This window comes from Vulpes vulpes, chromosome 13, assembly GCF_048418805.1.
Source record: "Vulpes vulpes isolate BD-2025 chromosome 13, VulVul3, whole genome shotgun sequence".
NCBI lineage: Eukaryota > Metazoa > Chordata > Mammalia > Carnivora > Canidae > Vulpes > Vulpes vulpes.
The window spans coordinates 139384884-139412361 of record NC_132792.1 but is presented as its reverse complement, the minus strand read 5'-3'; the positions used below and the strand labels follow the sequence as shown (position 1 = coordinate 139412361).

The window sequence follows — 27478 nt, the reverse complement described above, 5'->3', positions numbered from 1 at the left end:
GTCCGAAAAGCTTAACTCTGTGTTCATTTCCCTTGCCAAGGAGACATATCAAGAAAAATGTTTCTATGGTTGATGCCAAAGAAATTACTCCCTATGTTTTCTTCTAGGATTTTACAGTTTCAGGTATCACTATTATATAGTTTCAGGTATAGTTTCAGGTATAATTCGAGTTTATTTTTATGTATGGTGTAAGAAAGTGGTACAATTTCATTCTTTTGCCTGTAGCTGTCCAATTTTTCCAACACCATTTGTTGGAGAGACTGTCTTTTTCCCTTCTCTGTCATAGATTAATTGACCACACAAGCATGGGTTTATTTCTGGACTCCATTCTGTTCCATTGATCTATGTGCCTATTTCTGTGCCAGTAACATACTGCTTTGATTGCTACAGCTTTGTAGCATATCTTGAAATCTAGGGTGATGCCTCTAGCTTTGTTCTTTTTTTCAAGATTGCTTTGACTATTTAGGGTGTCTTGGGTTCTATACAAATTTTAGAATTATTTGTTCTAGTTCTGTGAAAAATACTATTGGTATTTTGTGTTGGCAAGGATGTGGACAAAAAGGAACCCTAATACACTGTTGGTAGGAATGCAAATTGGTGCAGCCACTGAGGAAAATGGTATGAAAGTTCCTCAAAAAACTAAAAATCGAAAAACCCATGTGATCCAGTAATTCCACTACTGCGTACTTAGCCAATGAAAATGAAAGAACTAATTTGAAAAGATCTATGCACTCCTTAAACACGTTTATTGTAGCATTATTTATAATAGCCAAGTAAAGAAGCAACCCAAGTGTTCCTCAACAAGAAGAATGGATAAAGAAGATGCTATATATACAGTTGTATAGATATAGGCATAATGCTAAGTGAAGTACATCAAGTAAGAGAAAGACAAGTATCATGATTTCACTCATATGTGCAATTTAAGAAATTAAATAAATGGGGCAGCCCAGGTAGCTCAGCGGTTTAGTGCCGCCTTCAGCCCAGGGCGTGATCCTGGAGACCCGGGATCAAGTCCCACATTGGGCTCTCTGCATGGAGCCTGCTTCTCCCTCTGCCTGTGTTATGTCTCTGCCTCTCCCTCTGTCTCTCATGAATAAATAAAATCTTAAAAAGAAATTAAATAAATGAACAAAAAAAAAAAAAGAGAGTAATCCCCACCTCAAAACAAAACTAGACTCTTAAATACAGAGAACAAACTGGTGATTGTTAGAGGGGATGTGGGTGGGGGAAATGGGTGACATAGACAAAGAGAATTAAGAGAACACTTATCTTGATGAACACTGAGAAATGTACAGAATTGCTAAATCATTATATTGTACATCTGAAACTAATATAACACTGTATGTTAATTACACTTGAATTAAAAAGGATATTTAAAAATATTAAAATTTCAGAAAATATGTTTTTAGGTATTTCAAAGACTCTGGAAAAATGTATTTTTTTAAACATATAAAGTTACTATTTTCATTATGATGTAACAAACTTCACTTTATGTCATGTTATTTTTTTTAGCATACAAAGTACATCCACGTATAAAATGCTCATCTAAATCTATGAGGTTAACAAGAAAATCAGAAGATTAATTTAGAGATGAGTAAACAAAAGGTGATCACAGGATTAGCAAGAAGCAGAACATACTATACTCTCACAGTCATCTACTCACAAAGGCACAGGGCCCTGTTTTTCAGTGTCTCAGTATGGTTTTGGAGATAAAGAATATTCTGATGCCAAATCCACTACTCTTTGTATAGTATTACAAGTAGTACAACTGGGATTCATGTTGGAATTTATTTTTTCATGGGCTCCAAGATGCAGATTTTTTTCAGATAATCTTTATCAGAAAAATACCTGACCAGTATTCCTCCTTCTTTAAAACAAAAGATTTTAAGGAGCCCTTTGTTTTAATATTTTAGATAGATATTTCAGGGCCTAGAATAGCAGTTGCATAATCTTTTCCCTGGCCCACCTTCAACATACTTGATTAGCATTTTCAAGATCAGGAACAAATCTCTGCTACTACCTGTAAGTCCAACTATGCCTTTCTCTCCTGCCTAACAAAGCATCTGGATACGCAAAATACGGTGATGTGGCATGACAGGGATAACAATAAATCTATTCTTTTTTTCTTAAATCAATCATTCAAAAACTTTGTTACAGTATCAGGAGAAACATACCTAATTTTGCCACATCTAAAACACAAAACTGTAGTAAAGAACTACATGGTCTAGTATTTATTAAAAACTTATATTTTCAAAATAATAACCAGATTAAAAGGATTCAATCTGGCTTAACAGAACTTTAACAACAGAAATTTCTTTCAGGAAGACTATTTAAAGAAAGAGTATGAAAAAAAAAAGAAAAAAAAAAGAGTATGGATAAAAGAATTAGACATTAAAATAAAGTGTTTCCAATGACAGCTCAGAAACTCATTCAAAACCCATGTACCAAAGCTGTAACTGGAAGTCCTGATTTTATTCTCCTTTTCAAATCTTTTTCTGATTCCTAATGCTGTTACTAAGATGTTACTTCACTATGTTCTTACCTCCAAAAAAGGGGAAAACAAGGTACTTCACTAAGTTCCAACTCTACATGTTTTAGGCACCACACTCTTCACTAGCCAATGCAACCAGGGGCAAAGCTCTTCACATTTTCATTGGTGCATGAACGTGGGAATTCCAAATGTTCTTGACCAGATCTCTACACCATGTTACCATAACAATCTACTTTGGGAAAATTTGGATGAATCCCTGTTCGTATCAGCCACCATGAGAAATATAAGATTCCCAGATCACTCCTCATCACCTTAATTTATATCTCCATACAATACGTAGAAATGTTTATTTGCATAAATTATTTATCTTGAACCTCGGATGTAGATTAATTATAATCTTTTGTTCATGACATTCAATTATCATTAGTACCTGATGTGGGCTTTCTTGCTAAATTGATTTATTCTTAAATTTTATAACAAATACATCTGCATCAATCTTCCTACCTAAGAATCATATACCAATAACACATCTACTTATGTGCTCCTTCCAAATCCAATTCCCTTAACTATTTTAAGATTTTCTTTATTTATTTGAGAGAGTGAGAGCACACAGTGGGGCAGGGGGCAGAAAGAGAGAGGAAGAAGCAGACTCTCAGCTTAGCAGGAAACCCATAAGGCTCAATCTCAGGACCCTGAAATCATGACCTGAGCTAAAGGCAGATGCTTACCTGACTGAGCCACCCAGGTGTCCCCCTTTGACTATCTTCAAGTAACTAGTAATCTCTCTTCTAAATTTTGTGTTTATCATTCTCTTAAATTTTATTTGATTTTTAACTAAAGAATATCATACTGTTTTTAATCTCTGGCTTTATTCATTCAATGTTCTGACACTGAAGCTTCACCCATAATGTTGTGTGTGGCTGTATTTCACTCATTTTCACTGCTTCCCTCCCTGTGTCTTCTTCTCTAGAAATTACTATCATAATACCTACTTTTCTATTTTTCTTATTTCTCCTTCTTGTTTCGTAAGAGATTTCTTTACATATATTCTAGATATAAATTCTTTATCAGTTATAACTGCTTCACATTATTTTCCTGCATTCTGGGGCTTCTTCTCAATTTTCTTTAAAATATCTTTTGAAGAACAGAAATTCTTACTTTAATGTGGTAAAATATTTTCATCTTTTCTTTCATTGTTTGAGGTTTTTGTATCTAAGATACCCTTACAGATTCTAAGTTGGAATCTATTCATGCCACGCCAGAGAGAAATTAAACCATTTTTTTTCTAAAAGCATCAAAGTTTTTCATTTCACATATAAGTCTTTAATTAATCTAACAATGACTTTTGAGGCTTAATTTCATTTTTCCCCCAAACTGATAACCAATTTCCCAGCTCAAATTAATAAAGAGCCCCTCATTTCTCCACTGATTTACAGTGCCACCACTGTCATAAATCAGAGTTCTATAAAAGCAATTTCTATTTTTTGGTTCTTTATTCTGTTCCACTGGTCGACATGTCTACACTTGCACCAACTGTACATTATCTAAACAATATGATACATCTTGCTATCTGTTAGGACAAGTGTCGATCCTCCAATTCCATTTTCTTCTTTAGAAATAACTCGGCTATTCTGATCCTTTACATTTTCATGTAAATTTTATAAGCAACCTTGTCCAGATCCCCAGATTGGGACTTTGATTCAAGGTGCATATAACACCTCTACATACATTTGGGAAAAACTGGCATCTTTAAGCTTTCCTATCCATGAGGGATAGGATACTATTCTATTTGGTTCTTCTTTAATGACTCCTGTAAAGTTTTATATTTTTCTGTGTGTAAGTCTTGCATGTTATTATTGCATCTATTGTGTGCTCTTGTGTTTCTTTTATTGATACTAAAATGGTATCTTTTTAAGTGGTATCTTCAAGTTGGTTCATATACAACTGATTCTGTACATTGTATATTCAGTCATCTTAATAAACTACTTTTTTGGGTAGCCCGGGTGGCTCAGCAGTTTAGCACCATCTTCAGCCCAGGGCGTGATCCTGGAGACCGGGGATCGAGTCCCATGTCGGGCTCCCTGCATGGAGCCTGCTTCTCCCTCTGCCTGTGGGAGAGGGAGTCTGCTTCTCCCTCTGACTCTGTTTCTCTGTGCCTTATGAATAAATAAATAAAATCTTAAAAAAAAAACCCTACTTTTTAAAATTGTGGTAAAATATATGTAATATTCACCATTTTGACCAATTTCAAGTGTACACTTTAGTGACATTAAGTCCATTCACATTATCAACCATCCATCACCACCAACTATGCATGGCTAGAACTCCTTTCATCTTCCCAAACTGAAACTTCACACCCATTGAGCAGTAACTCCAATCTTCCCTCCTTGTGGCCCCTGGCAACCATCTTCTACTTTTGGTGTCTATGAATCTGAGTACTCTTGGTGCCTCATAGGAACAGGATCATAGATTATCTGTTTTTTTATGCCTGGCTAATTTCACTTAGTATAATGTATTCAGGATTCATCAGTGGTGGGGACATCTGAGTGGCTCAGAGTGTGATCCCGGGATCCTGGGATGGAGTCCTACAGCGCTCCCCATGGGGTGCCTGCTTCTCCCTCTGCCCATATCTCTCCCTCTCTCTGTGTGTCTTCCATGAATAAATAAATAAAAGTCTTAAAAAAAAAAAGAGAGAGAGAGATTCATCAATGGTGGGACGTGTCAAAATTTCATTCCTTTTTAATGTTAAAATAATAAATAATATTCCATTCACCTGTTGGTGGATGTTTAGACCATTTACACCTTTCTAATTGTACCTTCCAGGTCTCATGGTCTATCTCTGCAAAGCTCCATTCTTAACCCTTTCTTTATGCATTCTCTTTCTTTTTTTTTTGTAACATGAGCCTGAATTTGAGTTGGGTGCAATCCTGGCTCCTTGCTCTTCATAATTCTTTCCCTCTCTAACATCCTCTAGCTCTTCCAAGTTCAAGCACTAGATCAGTGCTGTCTGATTAAATTTTGTGTGATGAAAATGATCTATGTCTGTGCTGCCCAATACAACAGCCACTAGCCACACACAACTACTGAGTCCTGGCAATATGGCTAGTATTAATGAGGAACTAAATTTTATTTTATAATTTTTTAAAGATTTTATTAAGAAGTAAACACCAGAAGAATTTCTATAGAATCTCACACCACATCTACCAACTTATCTGTATCTGTTACCAAATGCATCTCCTGCTCTCCTGTTAAAATGGATAAACTATTCCTGCTCCACTCCAGTACTGGATCAAATTCCCTCCTGCCTGATCAAGGGTATTGCTGGAGTAACTTCTTGCTCTCCTACCATTTTTTTTCCTATTAGACCATTGCACCAGCATACAAACATGGTCATCTCCAAAAACAAAACAAAATGCCACAAATCTTTGGTCTTACATTCTTCTCTCACTGCCAGATTTCTCTATAGCATCTCAACTCTGTCCTTTACAGCAAAATTCCTCAAATGCATTCTCTATACTTGCTATCCCATTTTTTTTCCTCTACCATTCTCTCAAATCCAATTAGTTTTCACTCCACCACTACACTGAAACTATTCTTGCCAACGTTGCCAATCCTCTCTAACTGCCCAGATCTGATAGCCATCTCAGAGTTCTCATGTAATTCAACTTATTAGCAGCATCGGACACATGTGATCACTCTTTCTTGAAACACTTTTATTACCAGGCTGTAGAATTTCCTTTGATATTTCCTTCTTCCTCATTTTTCCAATCTCTAAATCTTGAAGGGTTCCAGGGCTCTTCATCTGTACTAATGACCCAGGTGATCCTATCTAACCTCATGTTTTAAATACTATGATTATGCTGATGATCAAAAGCAATATATCTCTAGCCCCAACTCCTCCCTTAAACTTGTATACCTACCTCTGGTCTTATAGTTCCACATGGATATTTATCAGCCAACTCAAACTTGGTATGTTTAAGAGAGAACCTCCCTGCCCCGCCACCAACACTCCTTCCCTATACCCCCAGAATATCAGTAAATAGCACCTTCATTATCTGATTTCATGTGATCTCTTTGGACCCATCTCCTACCATCAACTACTCCATAGCTTATTCCACTCTGGCAACACCGACTACCCTGCTATTCTCTGTACATTATCAGGTCTTTGTACTGCTATCATCTCTGTTTGAAATTCTCTTCTCCCAGATTTCCACACCCATGGTTCTCTCAGTTCTTCCAGCTGTCTACTCAACTGTCACTTAACAAAGATTCTCTTGCCATATACAGTTAACCCTCAAACAATATGGGTTTGAACTATGTGGGTCCACTTATATGTGAACTTTTTATAGCACAGTACTGTAAATACATATTCTCTTCCTTATGATTTTAATATTTTCTTTCCTTTAGCTTACTTTATTGTAAAAATACAGTATATATTACATAAACATACAAAATACATGTTAATCAACTCTATGTTATTGGTAAGACTTCCAAATCAACAGCCTGCTATTAGTAGTTATGTTTGGAAGGAGTCAAAAGCTTTATGTGGATTTTTGACTGTGCGGGGAGGTTGGCATCCTTAATTCCTGTGTTGTTCTATGGTTGATTGTACTATATAAAATACTTGCCTATCTTCTCTTCTATCTTATTTAACCTGCTTCATTTTTCTTCATAGCATTCATCACTATTTATGATATATCATTTATTTATTTACAGTTTATCTTTTCTCAGTATAATGGTAGCTGGGACTTTGTATCATTTACTACTGTATTTCAAACAATTAGTGCCTGGCACAGTATAGACTATTTTAAAATTTAATATAAACACCAAAGATTTTATTCAGATTAATAATGAAACTGTTAGAAATAAAAAAAAATTCTTTTCCATGCAAATACATGAGGGAGAAAACAAAAATATCTTCAAGGAAAATAAACTCACAGGAAATATATCTTCATTTCTGAACCACAATGTAAATCAGAATATAATTCTTTTCCCTAAAACTTCAAAGATGGAATTCATTACTGTATATTTACAATCATTTCCATTCCTCAATGAAATTCAAATTTTAAGAAAAGAGAGTAAGGCCATTTTATTAAAAAGAATTTTTAGAGTAAGAAAACCCCTTAACCAGGTGCTTCTAAAATGCAAATAAAGTATAAAGGGGATCATAAGTTCTTCCATATTCATATTTTTCCAATACAGAAAACCCCCTGGTTTCCATGAGAAACATCTGTCTCTTCAGATACTATGAAAGGTAAAAGCAATACTAGGCTAATTAAAAACGGTTATATTTAAGTTAGGAAAAAAAAACACTTTTAAAAGTTAAGTCATCAGTTTATCATAGTCAAGGATACTAACAATACAGTAATCCTTTGATTAAAATGTAATAAACAAAAATCATTCCTCGACACCAAAGAATACTATTAAATAAGAACAGATTTAATCAGATCTAAAATTTTACTTATATAAAATCTAAATGAAAAATACCCAGAAAGCTTGAGGGCAGTACCATGTCACTCAAATATGAAAGTACATACATTTGCAGAAGATTCACACCCTGACTTTGTCAAAGTGATAGAACCAAATACAATTAACATATATCAGGATGTGCAGCAACACTGCATAATTCCTGAGGGAAAAAAATCTAAGAGTTTACGGACTAAAAAATAATGAAAATCTAAATAAGTAAATATTCTTTAAAAGTTGCAATTTAGATGTTCTTTGAACTTTCTAAAAGCTTAATCTTTGCAAAGATTAAATGCAGAAAAACCTGCATTAAATGCAAAAAGAAAATTTACACCTTCCCAACAATAAACATGAAATGCTTATATAGATGCTTATACAGATTCTACAAAAATTTGCTAGATAGCAAAAACCAAGCACCAAGCTATAATTTACCCCAAAAGTCCAGTGTAACATTTGAGGGAGGAAAATGCAGGTTTCAGAAAAATAGAGTACAAACTAATTTAAAGATCATATCTATTATCATCATATCAACCATACTAAGAACTACAAACAAAATAAATACATCTTTACTTTCAACAGGAAGTCTAACTCTTTCATTAACCAGGAAGATGACTTACCGCCCATGTTTTAGTTAACCTGAAGATCGGGGCACTCTGTAAGCCAGAAACCACCGCCATAAGTGCATGAAGGTTATTCAGCTCATACAGTTTCTAAAGATTTAAGAAAGAGGGGGAGGAGATGAAAAATAAAGAGAATAAATACAAGAAAACTTCAGATTAACAAGTAAAATCTAGGCAACTGGTAGTATTCCAGTACTTCTTACCCTCATCATGAGATTTGTCTTTAGAGGAGCCAACAATAAGTTGATTTTGGCCCACAACAGAACTTCCACATTCTAACCCGGCATTGTCCTCAAGCTCTGGGAACAAAACTACCTCTAGTTCAGTAATAAATTAAGAAAACCAAAGTTATGGCTCAGTATCAAGTTTACCCAGTATGATCATCCATCCCAGTTTTTAGTAAAGAGTCTCTTCCTTATATACTGTAATACTAAGCCTCTGCCTTATGATCTCAGCTTCAAGAAAGGGTCTGTGCCCAGGATCCTGATCTAGTTTCCTACTCAGTACCCGCATAATTCCAGGGTTAGGGTTCAAACCTGCTTTCCACAGTCCTTAATTTCCTGCTTCCTCCTGCCTGAATTCTCAGATCCTTTGTTCTTCATTCATGTTGGGGCATCCACTTGCTTCTCAATACTAGACCTTGCTTTTTACAGTCTCCCATCTAACATTTGGTTCCATAAGTTTGCCAACAGATCTACTTGACATTTATTGCTAATTTCCTAGATTTCCTCATACTACCAGATGCTTACATCTTAATGGTTCTATGTGAAAATCATTTACAATGGTCCTTGCCTACCACCAAGAGACTCCAAGGCAAAAATGCATTTTGAACATTAGAACTAAGGGAAGGAGAGGGGTTCTGTTTCTCTAGAAAACTCTGGCCAATATATCACCTTAACTCAGGTCTAAAAATTCACATAAAATTTCAAGAAATATGAACTCAATAAAACCCAATTTCTAAAAAATGGAAATTGAAAAAGCATAAAGAAACAAGAAATCACATGAATGGAGAACAGTATCAGGTATTGGCCTCAAATAAAATGAAGATTAAATATGAAGATATTATCCAGAATGCAACATAAAAAACAGAATTTTTTAAAAATATGAAACAAAGGTTAAGAGACATGAAACACAGAGAAAAAAGGCCAACACTTATCTAGTTGGAGTTGCAGAAGAAGATGATAAAAATTAATGGCAGAAACAATATCTGAGAGATAATGGCTGATTCTTTTCCCAGATTACTGAAAAATATATTAATTTCTAGGGTCAGGATGCTCAAGGAATCCCAAGCAGAGTAAAAAAACAAAAACAAATACATAAAACTGTAAGTATGGAATAGCATTTTTTTTCCCTAAAGATTTTATTTATTTACTTGATAGAGAAAGAGCAAGAGCATAAGCAGAGGGTAAAGGGAGAAGAAGGCTCTCTGCTGAGTAGGGAGCCCAAAATGGGGCTCAATCCCAGGATCCTGGGATCATGACCTGAGCTGAAGACAGATGCCTAACTGGCTGAGCTCCCCAGGAACCACTAGAAGTGTGTTTGTTTTTTTTTTCTTCCTTCCTTCCTTTTTAAAGATTTTATTTATTTATTCATGAGACACACACACACACACACACACACACATACACACACACAGAGTCAGAGACATAGGCAGAGGGAGAAGCAGGCTCCCTGTGGGGAGCCTGATGCAGGACTTGATCCCAGGATCTGGGATCATGCCCTGAGCCAAAGGCAGACACTCAACCACTGAGCCACCCACGTGTCCCATGGAATAGCATTTTTCTAAGAACAAGGTGACATAAAGATACTTCCAGGTTAGATAAAATAAAGATTACTTTAACAAAGGATTTTTAGAAATGGTGTCAGATGCTCAACATCACTAATCAGTAGGGAAATGCAAATCAAAGCCACAGTGAGATATCCTCTTATACTGGTCAGATTGGCTACTATCAAATACACACACACAGAGACACACAAAATAACAAGTGTTGGCAAGTATGTGGGGAAAAAGAACCCTCACACACTGCTGGTGGGACTGTAAATTGATATAGCCACTACAGAAAGCACTGTGGAGGTTCTTCAAAAATTTAAAAATAGAACTACCATATATGACCCAGCAATTCTATTTGTGGGTAATTATCCAAAGAAAATGAAAACACCCAATTCAAAGAGATATTTGCACCCCTAATGTCCATTGTAGCATTATTTACAATAGCCAAGATATAGACCCACATGCCCATCAATAGATGAACGGATAAAGAAGATGTGGTATATGTGATAGAATGCAGTATTATTCATCCATAAAAAAAGAATGAAATTTTGCCATTTGTGATAACCTGGTTGGGTCTAGAGGGTATTATGCTAAGTGAAATAAATAAGACAGAAAAAGACAAATACAGTATGATATCACTTATATGTGGAATCTAAAAAAACTAAATGAACAACCAAAACAAACATTTATAGAATACAAACTATTGGTTATCAAAGTGAAGGGTTTGGAGGAGTAGATGAAACAGGCAAAGGGGATTAAATAAATAAATAAGTCATGGGAATGTGATGTACAGCATAGGAAATACAGTAAAATATATTGTAATAACTTTGTATGGTAATTAGACTTATCACTGAGATAATTTCATGTGTAAAAACACTGAATCAGTATGATGTACACCTGAAACTAACAGATACCGATTATATGTCAATAAAAAATGGTGCCAGATTATTCATATGAAAAATACAAATAATAATCCATAATTCATACATATATAAAAATTTATTCCACATGGATTAAATACTCAAGTACAAAAATCATGCTATAAAACTTTCTTAAATGAGATACTCTTAAATAAGACAATAAAATTAAAAATCAGTAAGTTTGACTACTAAAGTTAAGAATATCTATATCAGGGATCCCTGGGTGGCGCAGCGGTTTGGCGCCTGCCTTTGGCCCAGGGCGCGATCCTGGAGACCCGGGATCGAATCCCACGTCGGGCTCCCGGTGCATGGAGCCCGCTTCTCCCTCTGCTTGTGTCTCTGCCTCTCTCTCTCTCTCTCTCTCTGTGACTATCATAAATAAATTAAAAAAAAAAAAAAAAAAAAGAATATCTATATCAAAAGATAAAATGAACAGTGTTAAGTCACAAATAGAAAGACACATATGAAAAAAATGTAACAGAGAACTAGCATCTAGAATTAAATAAAAAACCCTTATAAAAATCAATGAAAAGACTGACACCATAATAGATAATTGTTCAAAGATCTTGAACAGACATTTCAGGAGAGAAAACCTAAATGGCCAACACATAAAAAAATGTTTATTCTCATCATGTTCAATGAAGCCATTTGTCATTTTTTTAAAAGGTAATTTATCTTTTCTCTCTGTATTTCTAAGGTTTCAACCCTCATATGAGCACCAAGAGACTCCACAAGAAAGCTTTATAGGAGCAATGTATATAACAAGAATTTGTTTATATTCAAACAACAATTTGTAGTATATGCAAACAACAGAGCACTCTACTACAGAGATATACCCTAAACCCAGGAGCAGTTTGGAGTTAAAAAAAAAAAAAGTTCTAAAAGTATGAAAGTCATTAGGAAATGATATAATTTAAACAAAATTAAAAATATATACAACAATATATTATTCAGGAACACACACACACACGTATAAAGCTACAAAAGATAAGCAAACAAAATTCAGGGCAATGGTTCCTTATGTAGTGGGAGAGTAGGGGGTTGCTTATGAAGAGATCTATGGGAATTCAAAGTGGGCAATGGGTACATGGGTATCCACTTCATCATTCTTCTGATACTTTAAATCTATTTTATAATTTTTTGTGTGTCTATGTGATCAGTTTTGTGTGTCAATTTGATTAGACTACAGCACCCAGTTATTTAATGAAACAATCTAGGTGTTGCTGTGGAATAATTTTGTAGATATGGTTAACATCTATAATCAGTTGATTTTAATTAAGAGATTACATTTGATAATATGGTAGGCTGCATCTAATCAGCTGAAATGCCTTATGAGTATAAAAACTAAGGTTTCTCAGAGAGGAAATTGTGACTCAAGACTGCAGCTTCAATTCCTGTCTGACTTTCTAGACTGTCCACCTGCTCTACAATAAATTTCACACTTGGCAGCTCCTTCCCCCTTCTACTGGAGCCAACTCCTTAATTTTCTTTATATATTTTATATAGATGTATATTTTTCCTGCCTCTCTAGAGAACCCTAACTGATATAATCTACTAAAAGAAAAAAGGTATTGCTAGTTTATACAGACTGAATATAGAAGGCAGAGAGTCAGAACAGAGTGATAAGAGATGGTGTGAGACAAAAAAGGTTGTGAATTTAGGGCTACTGTCAAAATAACTTCAAGCTCAAGAGTCTGAACTGGAATTAAATGATTACTTGATGAGGAGAATAACAGTAAGCCTGATAGACAGAATTTGGTGTTTTGAGTAGAATATGCAAAGCACATAAAAAACTAACAAAATACCAGAAAACAATAAAACAACTTCAGACTCTTTGGAGAAAAGACATGAATTTCTGTTAGCTAAAACACAATATTTATCAAACATCACAGAGAATGTTTTTAAACATTTTATGACATTCCCACAAAATATCATAGTTAGAAAGCTAGCTCTGCCACCTAGTGCCATAGAATGTTAAGATACGATTGCTTCCAGGTGCTCACAGAAAATACGGAAGCATTACAGCTCACAGTAATTAATATTTTACGGTAATTACAATTTTACAACAATTACAATTTTACCATAATTTTAATAATTTAAACCTGAAAAAATGGTATCCTCATTTTAGTCCACTTTCATTTGTACATGGGATAAGTTATGTATTTATTATAAGAATAATGAAGAATGTAGCTACAATTATACCACCTTTTACTGAATCTAATGTTAAGTTTGGAATTGCTATGAGTTTTAATAAAATATTATTCTTGTGGAAGGCCTGTTCAACCTCCTTTCTAAATTCTGACCATCCTTGAAATCCATGTTCCTTTTCTCTTGCTGCATGTATTATCCATGCCCTACAACTACTACTCACATATTGGTTAATATCCATTCACATATTTGGTTAATATCCTTTTTGTATTATTCTTCTATAAATGAAGTCTTATCATTCTCCACATGGTTGGCAGTGACATATTTCAAAAGCAAATAACTGATATGCATCTTTGTACTTAATCCTGTAAGATTTTTCCAATTACCTACAGGAAGAGTCTAATATTTTGTAACTATCATACTTCACCATAATCTGATTTCTGCCTACTTATCCAGTCAAATAAATAATATAATCCAGCTACTCTGAGAGAGGGAAGAAAGATATAAAAGGAAGACAGAAGAAATACAAAAAAGGCAAAGAAAACAGGCACTCAATTGAAAAAATTGACAGATTATCAGTCGGTCTTATTTTTGAGTGTCACTAGTAAATGAAGTGTCAGAGGCAAACATTCACTCACAAACAGTGCAGGATGGTTGGACTCAAAAAAAAAAAAAAAAAAAAAGTCTTTCTTACCTTAGCAGTTTTAATATAGTGGCTCAAAACTTCTGCTCTAATTTTTAATGTCTGAGCATGAAGAATTTCTCTAACAACCCAAAAGCTTACCTGCAAATAAAAACAAAAAATAGTTGAATGGCAAGATTCTTTACTCACTAGAACCCAAATAATGACAAGAGCTACTTGATGAACTACCTATAGTTGGTTAAAAAACTATACTCTCTTTCCCAGCACAACGCCAGCATATATCCACCCTATCATGAGATACTGCACACATAAAAACATCACTATGAATTTTGATTTGTAAAAGCAGACAGAAATTGTGAAGAAAAAGAACAAATTGCAATAAAACCAGTGATACAATAAGAACACTACACAAATATAAGTCATTTTGCTATATTCTGAAACACTGTGGCAGAATTAGATAAGCTTTAAGATCAGACATTATAAAATATGCTGCTTACAGCATGCTTTTCTGTGGCTGAAAATGGCCCACACTGCCATTTATTTACATTAAGCATAATCTAAGTGTGAAGGAACCCAAGTGTTTCTTGGTATGAATAAAGTGAAAATATCATGAAGAAAAATATATCTAAGTCATTCTAAAATTAAACTAAGATTGTATTTTAAAAATCAGTAATGCTTCCTCTAATTCAATAAACCACATTCACAAATTCTTTTAAAAACATTAAAAATCATTCTTTAGAAGGCAGACTAGATCTACAACACTACTAAAATACTCTACTCTGATGAAAGTAGTCTGCTTGCCATATGATATAATGTAACATATTTTTAAAATTCATTTACCATGAAAAGAAATCAAAGCACTATCAGCTGGCTTAAACTTATATATTTCTAAAAACAGGGTATATTAGTAAGAAATGACAGTGCAAAAGACAGTGTCATTGCCTCATATATATTTTTTCCCTGTTTTAGTGAGAAACATTTCAGATTTCACTTAAAGCTTTCATCTATAAACTGCTAAAATGAACATATTTTGTATAGATTTTATAAATGTACCTATGTAAATATAAAATGTATATATTTTACAGTTTTCTTCATATTTGTTAGTATATTTGGAATTGTTATGAGTTTTAATAAAATATTATTCTTGTGGAATGCCCTATTCAACCTCATCTCTAAATTCTGACCATCCTTGAAATCCATGTTCCTTTCTCTTGCTGCATTTATTATCCATGCCCTACAACTACTACTCAATTCACATATTTGAATTGTGCTACTAATGGCAATAATTATCCCTGATTCTGATAAAGTATACTCCTAAAATACATAAAAAGCTATAGATATTTTATCAACAACCTTAGCAAGTATCACTCGTGAATTCAATCTAAACTGCATGATCACTGACTTTATAAATTTAATGTGAGACATGATTTTAAAGCATGGCCAAAAAGTTTTCGTCATTCTTTCCACTGAAAAAGTTGGGGTGTATGTCACCTGTCATGTCATCTGGACAGGCTTATGACTGCTTCAACGAACAGAAGATTAACAAAATTGATGTTAACTTCCAGGACAAGGTCATAAAAGAGCAATCAAGGCCCCTGCCTTGATTGCTGGAACTTCTGTCGGAGATTCCTGAACTACCACGTAGGAAGTTCAACTGACTACCTAAGATCACCATGCTGGAAAGGCTAAGTGTGGGTTAGCCAGCACTCCCCAGTTAAGAGTCCCAGCTAAAGCCAACCACACCTGAGAATACTGATCCAGAATGACCAACACTAAGATAAAGTTCAATGAAATTACTGAGAAAAAAAATCTGTTGGCCATTCAGACAAAAAGATAAAGTAATTTTTAAGGAAAAGAAAATTTAATTATCATCAGACTTTTCAACAGCAAGTTATCAGGAAAAAAATGGAACAATATAATATCATCAAGGAAAGTAAACTTTATGCAGAGGACAGAAAAAAATGTCAGCAGGCAAGAATTCAGGTATTACTGTTCTTTTTTATTTTATTTATTTATTTATCTATTTATTTATTTATTTATTTATTTATTTATTTAATTTTTTAGGTATTACTGTTCTAATGAGCCCTTCTGAGTATTGTAATGGAGAATGAGCTTCAGGCAACCAACATGCCTAGAGAAACACCAATATAAGGATGGTATTTTTTCATAGAACTAAGACTAAGAAGAGTTTTAAAGAGAGTACAGTATATAATGCCTATATACTAAGACAATATGTAGTACAATTATAAAAAACAGAACATCTACAAAACATGTATCTGTTTATAATAACATTATTGGTATTAGTATCATTGTTCTGAGTCTGTTGTTTGTTATGAAGGATAAAGCAAATGAGTATAAGGAACTGTAACATGTACTGTTTTCCTTGAAAGCCAGGATCCTGGGTATGGAAGAAAGAACATGTAGATGTAATACTGAAGAGTTGGAAGTAAAACTCTAGTCCTGAATTTGAATTAGAAGTATCAATATGAACTCACGAGACACTTTATCTTTAAACAGTTCTATGTCTATGTGTATGATATACAGATAACCTAGCTATCTCTGCTGAAAAAGGTGTGGAAATTGTCATTCTGATAGCAATGAGCATTCCTAGCATCCAGGTCCATTTCCTCCTGTAAGAAACCAGGACTTACTAAAGAAATGTTGATTCCAGGTGGTGGACAGGTAATGGATAAAATGAACCTGAAACATCTTTGTGTTCCAGATAGCTAGGAAACTATTCAAGACTACTAGGATCATGACAAAGGACATGAAAGCCAACTTGAAAAGACTTCCACTGGCCAAAGATAGAACAAATATTACTTTAAATAAAGATAAAACTGCAGTGGGTTGAAACATATCATATGCATTTAAATTTATGAGTTCATAATGATATTAAAAAATGTAAAAAGTACTTGGTCACTATTAGAGGAAGGGAGAACACCAATTCATTACCTTCAGAATTATTAAATAAAGGGAAGAATCAAACATTTATCCTTCCTTGTTTATAGGAAATGAACCTCTGGACAAGCAAATATCAGATGATCAGATGAGGGAAAAATGTTTCTTTGTAAAAGTGTTTCAAGGGGCAACTGGGTGGCTTAGTCAGTTAATTGTCTGCCTTTGGCTCAAGTCATGGTCCTAGAGTCCTCACAACAAGCCCTGCATTGGGCTCCCTGCTTTTCTTCTCCCTCTCCCCCTCCCCCTGCTCATGCTGTCTATCTATCTCAAACAAATAAATAAGTAATCTTTATAAAGGCATTTCAACAATAAAATGAAAAAGAATGAAACAAGAATGAACCTTTTAACAACTCAATGAATTAAGACACAACTGCTAATACCATGAGAAAGACAACTACATATTATGTGCCTCCTAATGAAAAGAAAAAAAAACACAACAATACATATTCTTGCCAAATGCAATGAACACAGATCTTTAGAACCAGCATCTACTTTCCAGAAAACACAACATATTAAACTATACTGGAGGCAAGCTGGACTGTGGGAGACTCAAAATTAAATCAGAATGCCTGGGTGCCTTCACAGGTAAATGGTAAGGAAAAGAAAGGGATGAAGGAAGATACTGTCAATTAAAAAATCTTATATATTTAACAAATTTTAAAAATTGACAAAGCTAAACAGTAGAATTTAAGTAGCTACATATAGGTGATAAAACTATAAAAAGACACACCAGAAAGTATGATTAAAAGGACAATGATTACTCTCGGAGTAAAAAAGGGTGTGACAGGGCTGAGGCACATGTAGGGGTTTCTAGGGTATTTGGTAAAATTTTATTCTTTGACCTGGGTGGTGTTACAAGGATATTTGCTTGACAATAATTTATTGAACCATGTATTTGTTTTGTGGGTTTTTTTGTGTCCATTTTTTACTTAGTAAAATGAGTAATTAATTTTACTTAGTTTAAAATGAGTAAGAAATAAGAGAATAATAAAATGATCAGGGAGATTTGAAAATGACAGATCTTGTGAAAATGATGCGGAGGGAGAGTGAAATTAAAATGAGAAAGAGCTAGAATGAGAAGGTCTGTGGAAGTAGTGATCTGTTTTTCTTGTTCACTAATATATTCCAAGCACTGAGAACAGTGCCAGGACACATCAGAAACTTAATATTTATTGAATACAAATGAAAGCTGAAGTCATTTGATGATAATTAGATCACAAAGTTTGATGATACCAAGTATTTATAAGGATAAGTAGTAACAAAGATTCTTGTACTCTGCTGGTAGGAATGCAAACTGGTTCAGCCATTAAAAAGAAAAAAAGACACAGTCTTTTATAGTTAAATATGCAGTCACTTTCTATGATACAAATTTTACATCTAGGCAAATTTTTTAAACACATCTTAATGTATCAATTTAGTGAGTATAAATATTAATGTTACTGCTTTTTTTAGTTATTGTAAAGATCAAAGAACAAATCATCTAATAAAAATAAATATTATTTCAGAATACTTGTTACAGCTGTGTGTCCATACTGAATTGCAGTGTAAAATATTTTATCTTATTGTGGGTCACCTGCAAGAAGGTTTGAAAGCCACTGCCTAGAGAAACTATTGCACATAAGCACCAAGATTCAGAATATTCCTAGTAGCATTCTTCATAATAGCAAAAAATTAGGAAACATATCTCGTATTCATCCTCAAAAGAATGATAAATTCATTTTGATGCATTTGTGCAATGAAATACTAGAGAGCAGTGAAAAATCAATGAATTAGAGCTAAATACATGACCATATATATGGAGAAACACCAAAGTGAAAAAAAGCCAACCACAAAAGAATACATATAGTTTGATGCTATATTTTACAAGGATGAAAAACAAGATTATACAACATGCTATTTAGGGATACAAATATTTCTGATACATCTATAAAAGAATTACAAGAAGAGTTTCAGAAAATTTAAAAGACCAGCCCCCAAAACACAAACCCCAAGGTTTTCAGATAATGGTTACCCCTTAAGAGAGGGTAGAGGGAAGAACCTGAAAAAATTTTTCAACAGGTTGGGTAATATTCTATTTCTTAGCTTATGTGGTGAATTAAAAGTCATTTATTAGAATGCTTAATATTTAAAACATTATATGAACTTGTCATTTCTGTAGGCTAACAATTGTTGAACCTAACAGCAGCAATTTCACATGATTAAAAATATTTAACATATCCTTTGAAATATACCCAGTATTTCATAAACAAGTAAATCTTAGAAAACATTTATTCATAGTATATTTTTAACTGTAGTTGCTTTATTCAGAGTTTTATAATCACATGGAGGTGTTATAAAAACCTTATATCTGCAGCCCAAAATACATTAAACTTAAAGATAATTTTTTAACTGTTTATCATGGAAAACTTAAAATGTATAATGAACTAAACAGAAAAAAACAATGAAGTCTCTGATACACATTAAACAGCTTCAACAATTATGGATATATAGGGATAAATGGAAACTCTGAAATATATTTCCACCTCTTCTAAGTCTAAACTGAAAAGCAGAGATGCAGATTGGATTTAAAAAAATAAAAGGAAGACCCAATGATATGCTGTCTACAAAAGATTCATTTTAAAAATAATGGTGCAGGGGCATCCGGGTGGCTCAGTCAGTTAAGTCTGCCTTCAGCTCAGGTCATGATCTTGGGATCCTGGGACTGAGCCCTGTGCTGGGCAACCCAATGAGTGGGAAGTCGGCTTCTCTCTAGCCCTTTGCCCTTCCTCCACTTCTGCTTATGCTCACTGTGTGTGTGTGTCTTTCTCTCAAATAAATAAAATCTTTAAAAAAAAAAAAAATAATGGCGCAGATAGGCTCCTTCTAAAAGACTCTAATATCTTTCATAATTTGCTATTTTAAATCTCCTAGGACCCTACTAGGAGAAATTAATAGGATAATGGAGCAATTAAGTGAGATTATAGGATCAACTGTGATCTGGAATAAGGATAAAAGCTTTTGGTAGTATGTGACATATTTGACTCTGACAACTTTCTGGTTTAAGAATAATATAATTTAGTAAGTTTTTTGTAAGAATATGTAACCAGTCCTTAATTGGATTTGAAGTTTAAATTTTCACTATAACAAAGTATGGATATTCCCAACCAAAACATGAAAAACAGAACTAAGTCATTATAGTCCTTAGTACCGGCAAAAGCAAACAAAGCATTTCAGAAGAGATAACACCCTCAATCTAGGCAGCAGCAGAATTCCCATAAAGTACAGATAAAGCTTAAAGGAACATAAGCTCTCAATTTAAAATTACAAAATGCATAAGAAAACAAACCATTTTGCATATGGATGAGCAGAAATTAAAAGAATTAGTACTTTGGATAACACAGAAATTATAAAATAAAATGTTGAAAATGATTTAAGAAATATTAGAAATGACACTAGTGTAAAAGCACACATATTTGAAACATATATGATCCCTCTATAAGAGAATTAGTGAAGTGAAATATAGATCTGAGGAAATCATGCAGAATAGAGCTCCAAGAAATAGATATAAAAATATGAAAGGTTAAGATACAAGTAGAAAAGAATATCAAGCCTCAACAAATTTCCAATAGAAATTACAGGAAAAAAACAAACAGAGATCATGCAGAGAGACAATGTTTGGAGAGAGAGTGGCTGAAAGTATCTCAGCATTGATGTGAAAAGTTAAGCTACTTCTTAATGAAAATACACTGAGGAATTGTATTTCACAAACTAAATTACCAAAATTTTATAAGCAACTCACATGATTAAATCTTCTTGTGAAGGCAACAGCATTTGGTGCAGAACTGTATTTTTCTTTTTTATTCCATCCACAACTTGAAAGCTCCTGCAAAAATGAGTTTAAAATACATTCATGAAATACCCCAGTTTTCATGTTATATTTAGGGTTTCAAAACATACAAGACAGCTGTGTCCTTTCCTAGAACCATTTTATTTAACAGGAACATATCTAATGCTATAACCACTCAGTTAAATCATAAAAACAAATTCTATTATAATGCAAGAGAGCAAAACTACTTGTCTATGAGAATATAGATAACAAGACTTACACTCTACAGGGAGATTGGTGGATTCATCTTTGTAGACCTTTGAATCCCAAAAGGAAGGAACTACAGATAATGAAAGTTGAGCTTCCTACAATGTGCAGTGAAGCCTAGTCAGGCCCCATTCAGTTACTCAGAGCTTTTTTTTTTTTTTTTTTTTTTTTTTACTCAGAGCTTCTAATTAGCTTTCCAGTACTTCACTATTTGAGCTGATAGCCAACTATCCCAGATATGTAATGAAATTGCTAATAAAAATTAGTTCTTGGTACCCTGCAGGGTCTGTCAATAGAATTCAAAGGGCTCAGTAAACTTGTATGTAAAAAATTAAATTTTTATTTCATATTAAGTTCTAACGATGTGACATTCCTTTTAATTATAAATATAGAGTACAAATTACAGAAGAATTAGCAATACGTATGACTTTATCACTGAAAAAAATTTTCATATCATATTACAGTGGTACAGATATAATCATTTATACTTATCACTAGTATGAAATTATGAGCTCATCATCTGTGGACCTTAATATGTTAATAAAGAAGCATATATATGTTGCTATGTGACAGAAAAGTATGTTGATAGGTATGTTTTAAGAGAATTGATTTTCTTTGATTTTAAAGCAGAGTTCAACTCCATAGGCTTTATTCATGTGCCAAAGGGGTCCAAGGTTCAAAATAGGTTAAGAACTTTGCTGTTATGCAATAATCACCACTAGAAAGAGACAGAATCTATCTGAAGAAATCTATCTAAATAGAGGAAAATAAGTTAGAGCAGGGAACAAAACAAACAAAAAACTGAGAAAAGAAAAACAAAATCATATAGTTATTTCTCTCAGATGGATGAAAATAGATATTGCTCCCATTAGGCAAAAACAGGGCGATAGATATAGAGAACAAAACAAGAGCTTTTGGAAATGAAAAACACAATAAGGAAGATTTTTAAAACCAACATAAGAGTTGTGAAATAAAAGTGATAAAACCTTTTAAAAAATAAATTCAAAATAGGAGTAAAAATATTATGTTAATTAGACTTCATAAGAGTCAGTGTCTGAACAATAACAAGAATTTTAAGAAAGAACAGAGAAAAACAACTTATCAAAAAAAATTTTTAATGCCCCCTAGAACTTAAAGGACAAGAAAAGACCTGTCTCATGCCCTTTATAATGGATTAAATTTTAAAATCCCTGAAAACCAAGGCCTCACATCAAAAAATTACAGCACATTAAGACTACGAAATTATAAATCTATAAGATTCAATAACAAACCAAAATAAAAATAGATCACATGGAGAAAAAAGGGATCAAAGGTATCAGATACCTTAAGAATAACACTGAAAGTCAAAGACAACTGAAACAATGTCTTCAAAATCCTAGAATTCTGTGTCCAACAAAAATATGAATTAAGTATTAAAATGTACTACAGAGATTTTCAGACATGAAAGTCTCAGAGTATTTGTCCTCCATGCACCTATTATCAGAGAGCTAGAAAAGTATGTGGTTCCTCAAAATAAACTAGCAAATCAAGAAAAAGACATGGGATCTAGGAAATTGAGTAACCAACATAAAAAGAAAATACTATAAATACCCAGATTAACTTAAAGGGAGATCCTAGGACAAGACTATGAGCAAAGTTTTTTGCTCAGATATTAACTAGCAAGAGGACAGAAATTCCAAGAGAGGTGCCTCTCAAAGATGAAGCAATACCTAACTAAGAGTTTGAACACACTGGGAAGAAACAATTCACTATATTCACCACTGGCAGAAAAATTAGTGACAAGTACAGAGAAAGAAGTTATTAGCTCATGGAAAACAAAATTGACTGTGGCTCAACTGTAAAGAATAGTTGACCCATGATTACTTACATCAAAATTATTACCTAATTATATGTGAAAAAGAGGACGAAGTAAAGTATAAATGTCAGGGTAAGAGAATGTAAGAGTGTGAAATCATCTTCTACAGTATAGAGTCAATAAATCATATCCAAAATTATAAACGATAGGCAGTTAAATGCATTATTTGAAAACTGGGTATATATTTCTCCAAGGAGGAACAGCTAAGACACTGGATGGATGTGGGTTCAAGGATGGGTGGGGCTGGTAGAAATACATGACCTTTTAAATGTGATATATTCCGATCTTCCACAAAATTTACAAATAGAACAAAAAGAAATGGACTGAGGGGAAGACGGAGGAAATAGTTATGACGATACAATACTCCATAAACACAGGTACTATTCCCTTGACTAGGGTTGTGTCAGTGAATACTGAAAAAAAGTGGTAGATTCAAGATATTTTGGAGGCAGGGAGGCCTTAGTCAAAAACAGGATTCACACAGTATAAGCTGAGAAGGAGGTATCCAAAGGTACTCAGATTCCTGTTTCTGGTCTGAGTAATTGGAATGGAGAATATTGAGGAAAGAAAACAGCAATTACTGCTTCAACACAGTGGATAAGCAGTCAATACTCTGAAGATATCAATCGCTAACTTTTCTAAAACTGAAAGCTAGATTACAATTTTCAGATTTGAAATTACTGAAGGACTGGGTGACGAGCACTGAGGAAGGCATTTGATGAGATGAGCACTGGATGTTATACTATATGTTGGCAAATCAAACTTAAATAAAAACAAATGTAAAAAAAGTGAAATTTTTTAAAAAAGTGAATTTACTGAAGGAAAATATAAACAACAGAAGCAATGCTACAGAAAAAAAAAATTATTTGTTACTGAGCCTAGATCTAGGGTCATTTCACATTACCTCCTTGCATAGACAGAAGATACTTAGTGACAGACATTACGTGAATGTAAAAATGATATAACTATATTAAAAACATCTAACTGCTAGAAAGTATTTTTGTTCTAAAAAATATCAATATAAATATATTAATACATATTAATATAACTATAGAAAGATGGCACATTTTAGGGCAAATTCCTAGGATTAAATCTATAAATAATGAACTAGTTTTTAACAAATTAATATTATTTCCAAATTTATATTCATGCTATGATCAAAGTGTCTGTGTCAAACTGATTTATACTTATCAAATTACTCATGTAGCCATTTGATGGAGTTCAAACTCAATAGCAAAGCTTTACATATAAAATGAATTTCATTTTCCTGTTATAAGTAAGGCTACACTATATATAATGAATATCCTCACAACTTTTCTAACATTTCTGCTCATTTCCTAAAAAAATAGTCCTTCAAATCGCTAGGCCAAAGAGTATGAACCTTTTCAAGGCTTTGATACCTGTCAAATTGCCCTCCTGAAGTACACAGTCATTTATACTACTACAATTGAGTGTCACTTTCCTAAAAGTTTCCATATATCACTTCTTTAATTTCCCCATCTGTAAGAGTAATCATGTTGGTTCAAAGGAGAGAAAAGGGAAGGTAGGGGCCATGAATCACCTGGAAACCCACCATGGAGAGAATCTATGAAAACATCTTCCCAATTTTCTTTATGTGAATATGGGGGCCTAGTTCTTGTCTAAAGTAGCCAATACTTTTATTGTCCTCTTTTGTGTGATTTAATCTTCTGGTTTTATGCTTAAAAGGCTGCCTCAGCCTGAGAACAGATGTCTTGATAGTAGCAGTAAAAGTAATAGTTAATACTAATACAGAGATTCTTGAATGCCAGGCACTATTCTAAATACTTTATACATACATACCAAGTCCTTTGAATCTATCTTCATCACAATATTATTATAAATTATGATAAACAAGGAACCCAGATAAAAGTATCATTGAATCATGGCTTTATTTTTTTTTACACTAAAAACTTCTGAATGCTTTTCTGACTCCTCAAATAAAAAAAGATAAAAATTTGGATAAAAAGTTCATCCAATTCGTAGAATATTTCAAAATCATTACCTTAATAGAAAAATGTTTTGTCCCTCTAACAAAATTCTCTTGGAAGGTGACAGAAAGGAGGTAGGTATGAATGAATCTATGGTCACATAGTACTTGGGAGCAAATGGATGAAAATTCCACTGGATCCATCCACTCTAAAGAAAGTATAATTGGAAAATGTAAAGACATAAGCAGGTTTTACAAAACCTCTTAAGACAGTAGCTTCTGCTTCATAAAATATTTCCCCTTTAAGACAATGCTATACTACTAGCACATCTAACACAACAATAAACTATAACAATGGAGAACAGATTAGTGGTTCCAGGAGTTAAGGATGGTGGGGAGTAGGCAGAAGTGGGACTGGCTGACTACAGAGGGGTAACACAAGGGAGAGAGGGCTCTGTGGTATGGCAACAGTTCTGTATCCTGTATGAGGTGATGGTCAGGCAAAACTGTACACAGAAAACAATGTTATAGAACTATATAGATACATGTTGTGTAATGTTCATTCCCTGGTTTTGCTACTGTACCATCCTTATGTACCATGTAGCTTCCCTGGGAAACTGGGTGAAGGGTAAGTGGGGAATCTGCAATATTTTTGCAACCTCCTATGAATCTCTCCGTGTACGGTTTTTTGCAAGTTCCAGTAATCTATAATTACTTCAAAATAAAGTTAAACAACAATAATAAAAATCAATTTAATGAATTATGGAGCTGAAATTGCATTGGGACTCCAGGAACTCACTACTTTCTTCTGAAACTTGACATGCATTTATATTAGCTAGCCTTAAAAGGAATTTTACCCTGTTCCACATCTACCTCTCAATAGCCACTGAACTTCCCCATAAGAAAAAAAATTGCTTTTCCCTTTTCTCTTTTTGTCTCAGATTCTAGAATCTTCTTCCAAGAGGCACCATAAGCAATCTAAGAAATAAATTCTCCCACTCGTGGGGTCTTGCATTTGACAGCATTTATCAGCCTAGTCAAGGGTTATTCTATACTAAAACATCTTGCATGAACACCAAAAAGTAACCTTTGTGACTCAAAGGATGCTTTTTACACGTCTGATTTAGGAACAGGAATGATTAAAGTCAAGCACTATGTAAGTAAGCCTCTATTTTGGCAAAGGCACAATGAAACACAACAGCCTTGATACCTCTTAAAATATGTTCAACTGGATTAATTTACAATTTTTGAATCAGGCAGTAAAAAGAAATCTAACAGCAACTCACAGATATAAAAGCAATTTTTAAATGGTCATTGAAGCATTGAAGTGTATCTGAAAGAATATTCATGGGCTCATTTTGAACCATGAAACTGTCGAGCCCAATTTTGCACTGACTTTATTTTGGAAGCATGTGGGGAGCAAACACCACAACTGGTGACCACCTACCCTATGAAAGAATTACTGATTTTCACAGGAGCCACAGCTTCTCTTATGTCTCTTGTAGGTTTGTTCTGTAAAGTCAAATTCTTGTTCTAAATTTCATCTTGTAGGTTCCAACACTCTTAAAAGGACTGCTCTAAGGGTGATGTTGTAGGGATACCTAAAGATAGAAGAAGAGAAAAGGCCAATATAGACCAGCATGTAGACAGAGATTGAGAGAAGAAAAGAAAAAGTGATGGAATCTAAAAAAGACTGTGGAGGGAGAGGGGGTCCTCACAAGAAGAAAAATTTTTTTAATTGAGGTATAGTTGACACACAGAAGATAATTACTGTTAAGATACTCTTATGCTCAAAAATGCAAAGCTTTAAAGGGATATAGTATCTCCCTATAGCATTCAGTCTATATGGCTATTCAGAAAGAAGTCTCAGCCACAGATGATGTGCTCATTATGATTCCTGTATTTTTAAACAAAAAACTTTTGAAACTATAAAACTTCAATGTGTTATATGAAATAAAAAATATCCCTTCTCTTTTCTAACATACTCACATTCTCTGTCCCCTCTCCACACTGCCTCCTGACACATTAAAGCTGCCTCTAGAATGAGTGCAGAGATAAAGGCAGGAGCTATCTTGTGCTACCAGTGATGCCATGATATACCTGCTCTCCTAATCAACAATGTTCCTCTTTACTTCTCTGGTTTTATTCTAACCCTAACCGTACTACATAATAAATAAGTTCATGGTGATGAGCAGCAATAATATAACTTATAAAATAGTCTGCACCTTGCTTCTAACAGAAAAAGTCAAATCTTTCATGTCTTCTTTGCTTTCTTCAAACCTCTTACTATATTCATAAATTGTTTGTATTTCAATTCTAACGCAAATGATAATTTTCATTAAAATAAACATAGAACTATGGTAATCCTGATTTTGGAACTTTGGATAATGCCAAGAATCTAGTCTCTGCATACACAAAAAAATCAGCATCAGAAGAAAGCTCTTTTACATATTCTGTCAGAAATATCTCAATTGTACATTTTTCAGAAATGTTTCAGTAAGAGTCGGGATTACCTATTATGCGCTTTTCCTCATTTCACCAGCATTCTTCCTCATCTCTAGTGTATCCCAGTTACACAAGAGGGCC

The 27478-nt window shown here is 33.7% G+C and overlaps 1 protein-coding gene across 4 annotated transcripts in view; it reads right to left on the bottom strand.

The window, feature by feature from the left end:
- Window positions 1-27478, bottom strand: part of RALGPS2 (Ral GEF with PH domain and SH3 binding motif 2) — a 161201-nt gene that overhangs the window by 74628 nt on the left and 59095 nt on the right. For all 4 annotated transcript variants that reach the window (XM_072733112.1, XM_072733115.1, XM_072733113.1 and 1 more), the window contains 3 exons: window positions 20796-20879; window positions 14111-14200; window positions 8575-8667 (listed from right to left, as the gene is read on the bottom strand). In XM_072733112.1, coding sequence (XP_072589213.1) covers window positions 8575-8667; window positions 14111-14200; window positions 20796-20879 — 267 coding nt within the window. The remainder of the gene's footprint in view (window positions 1-8574; window positions 8668-14110; window positions 14201-20795; window positions 20880-27478) is intronic.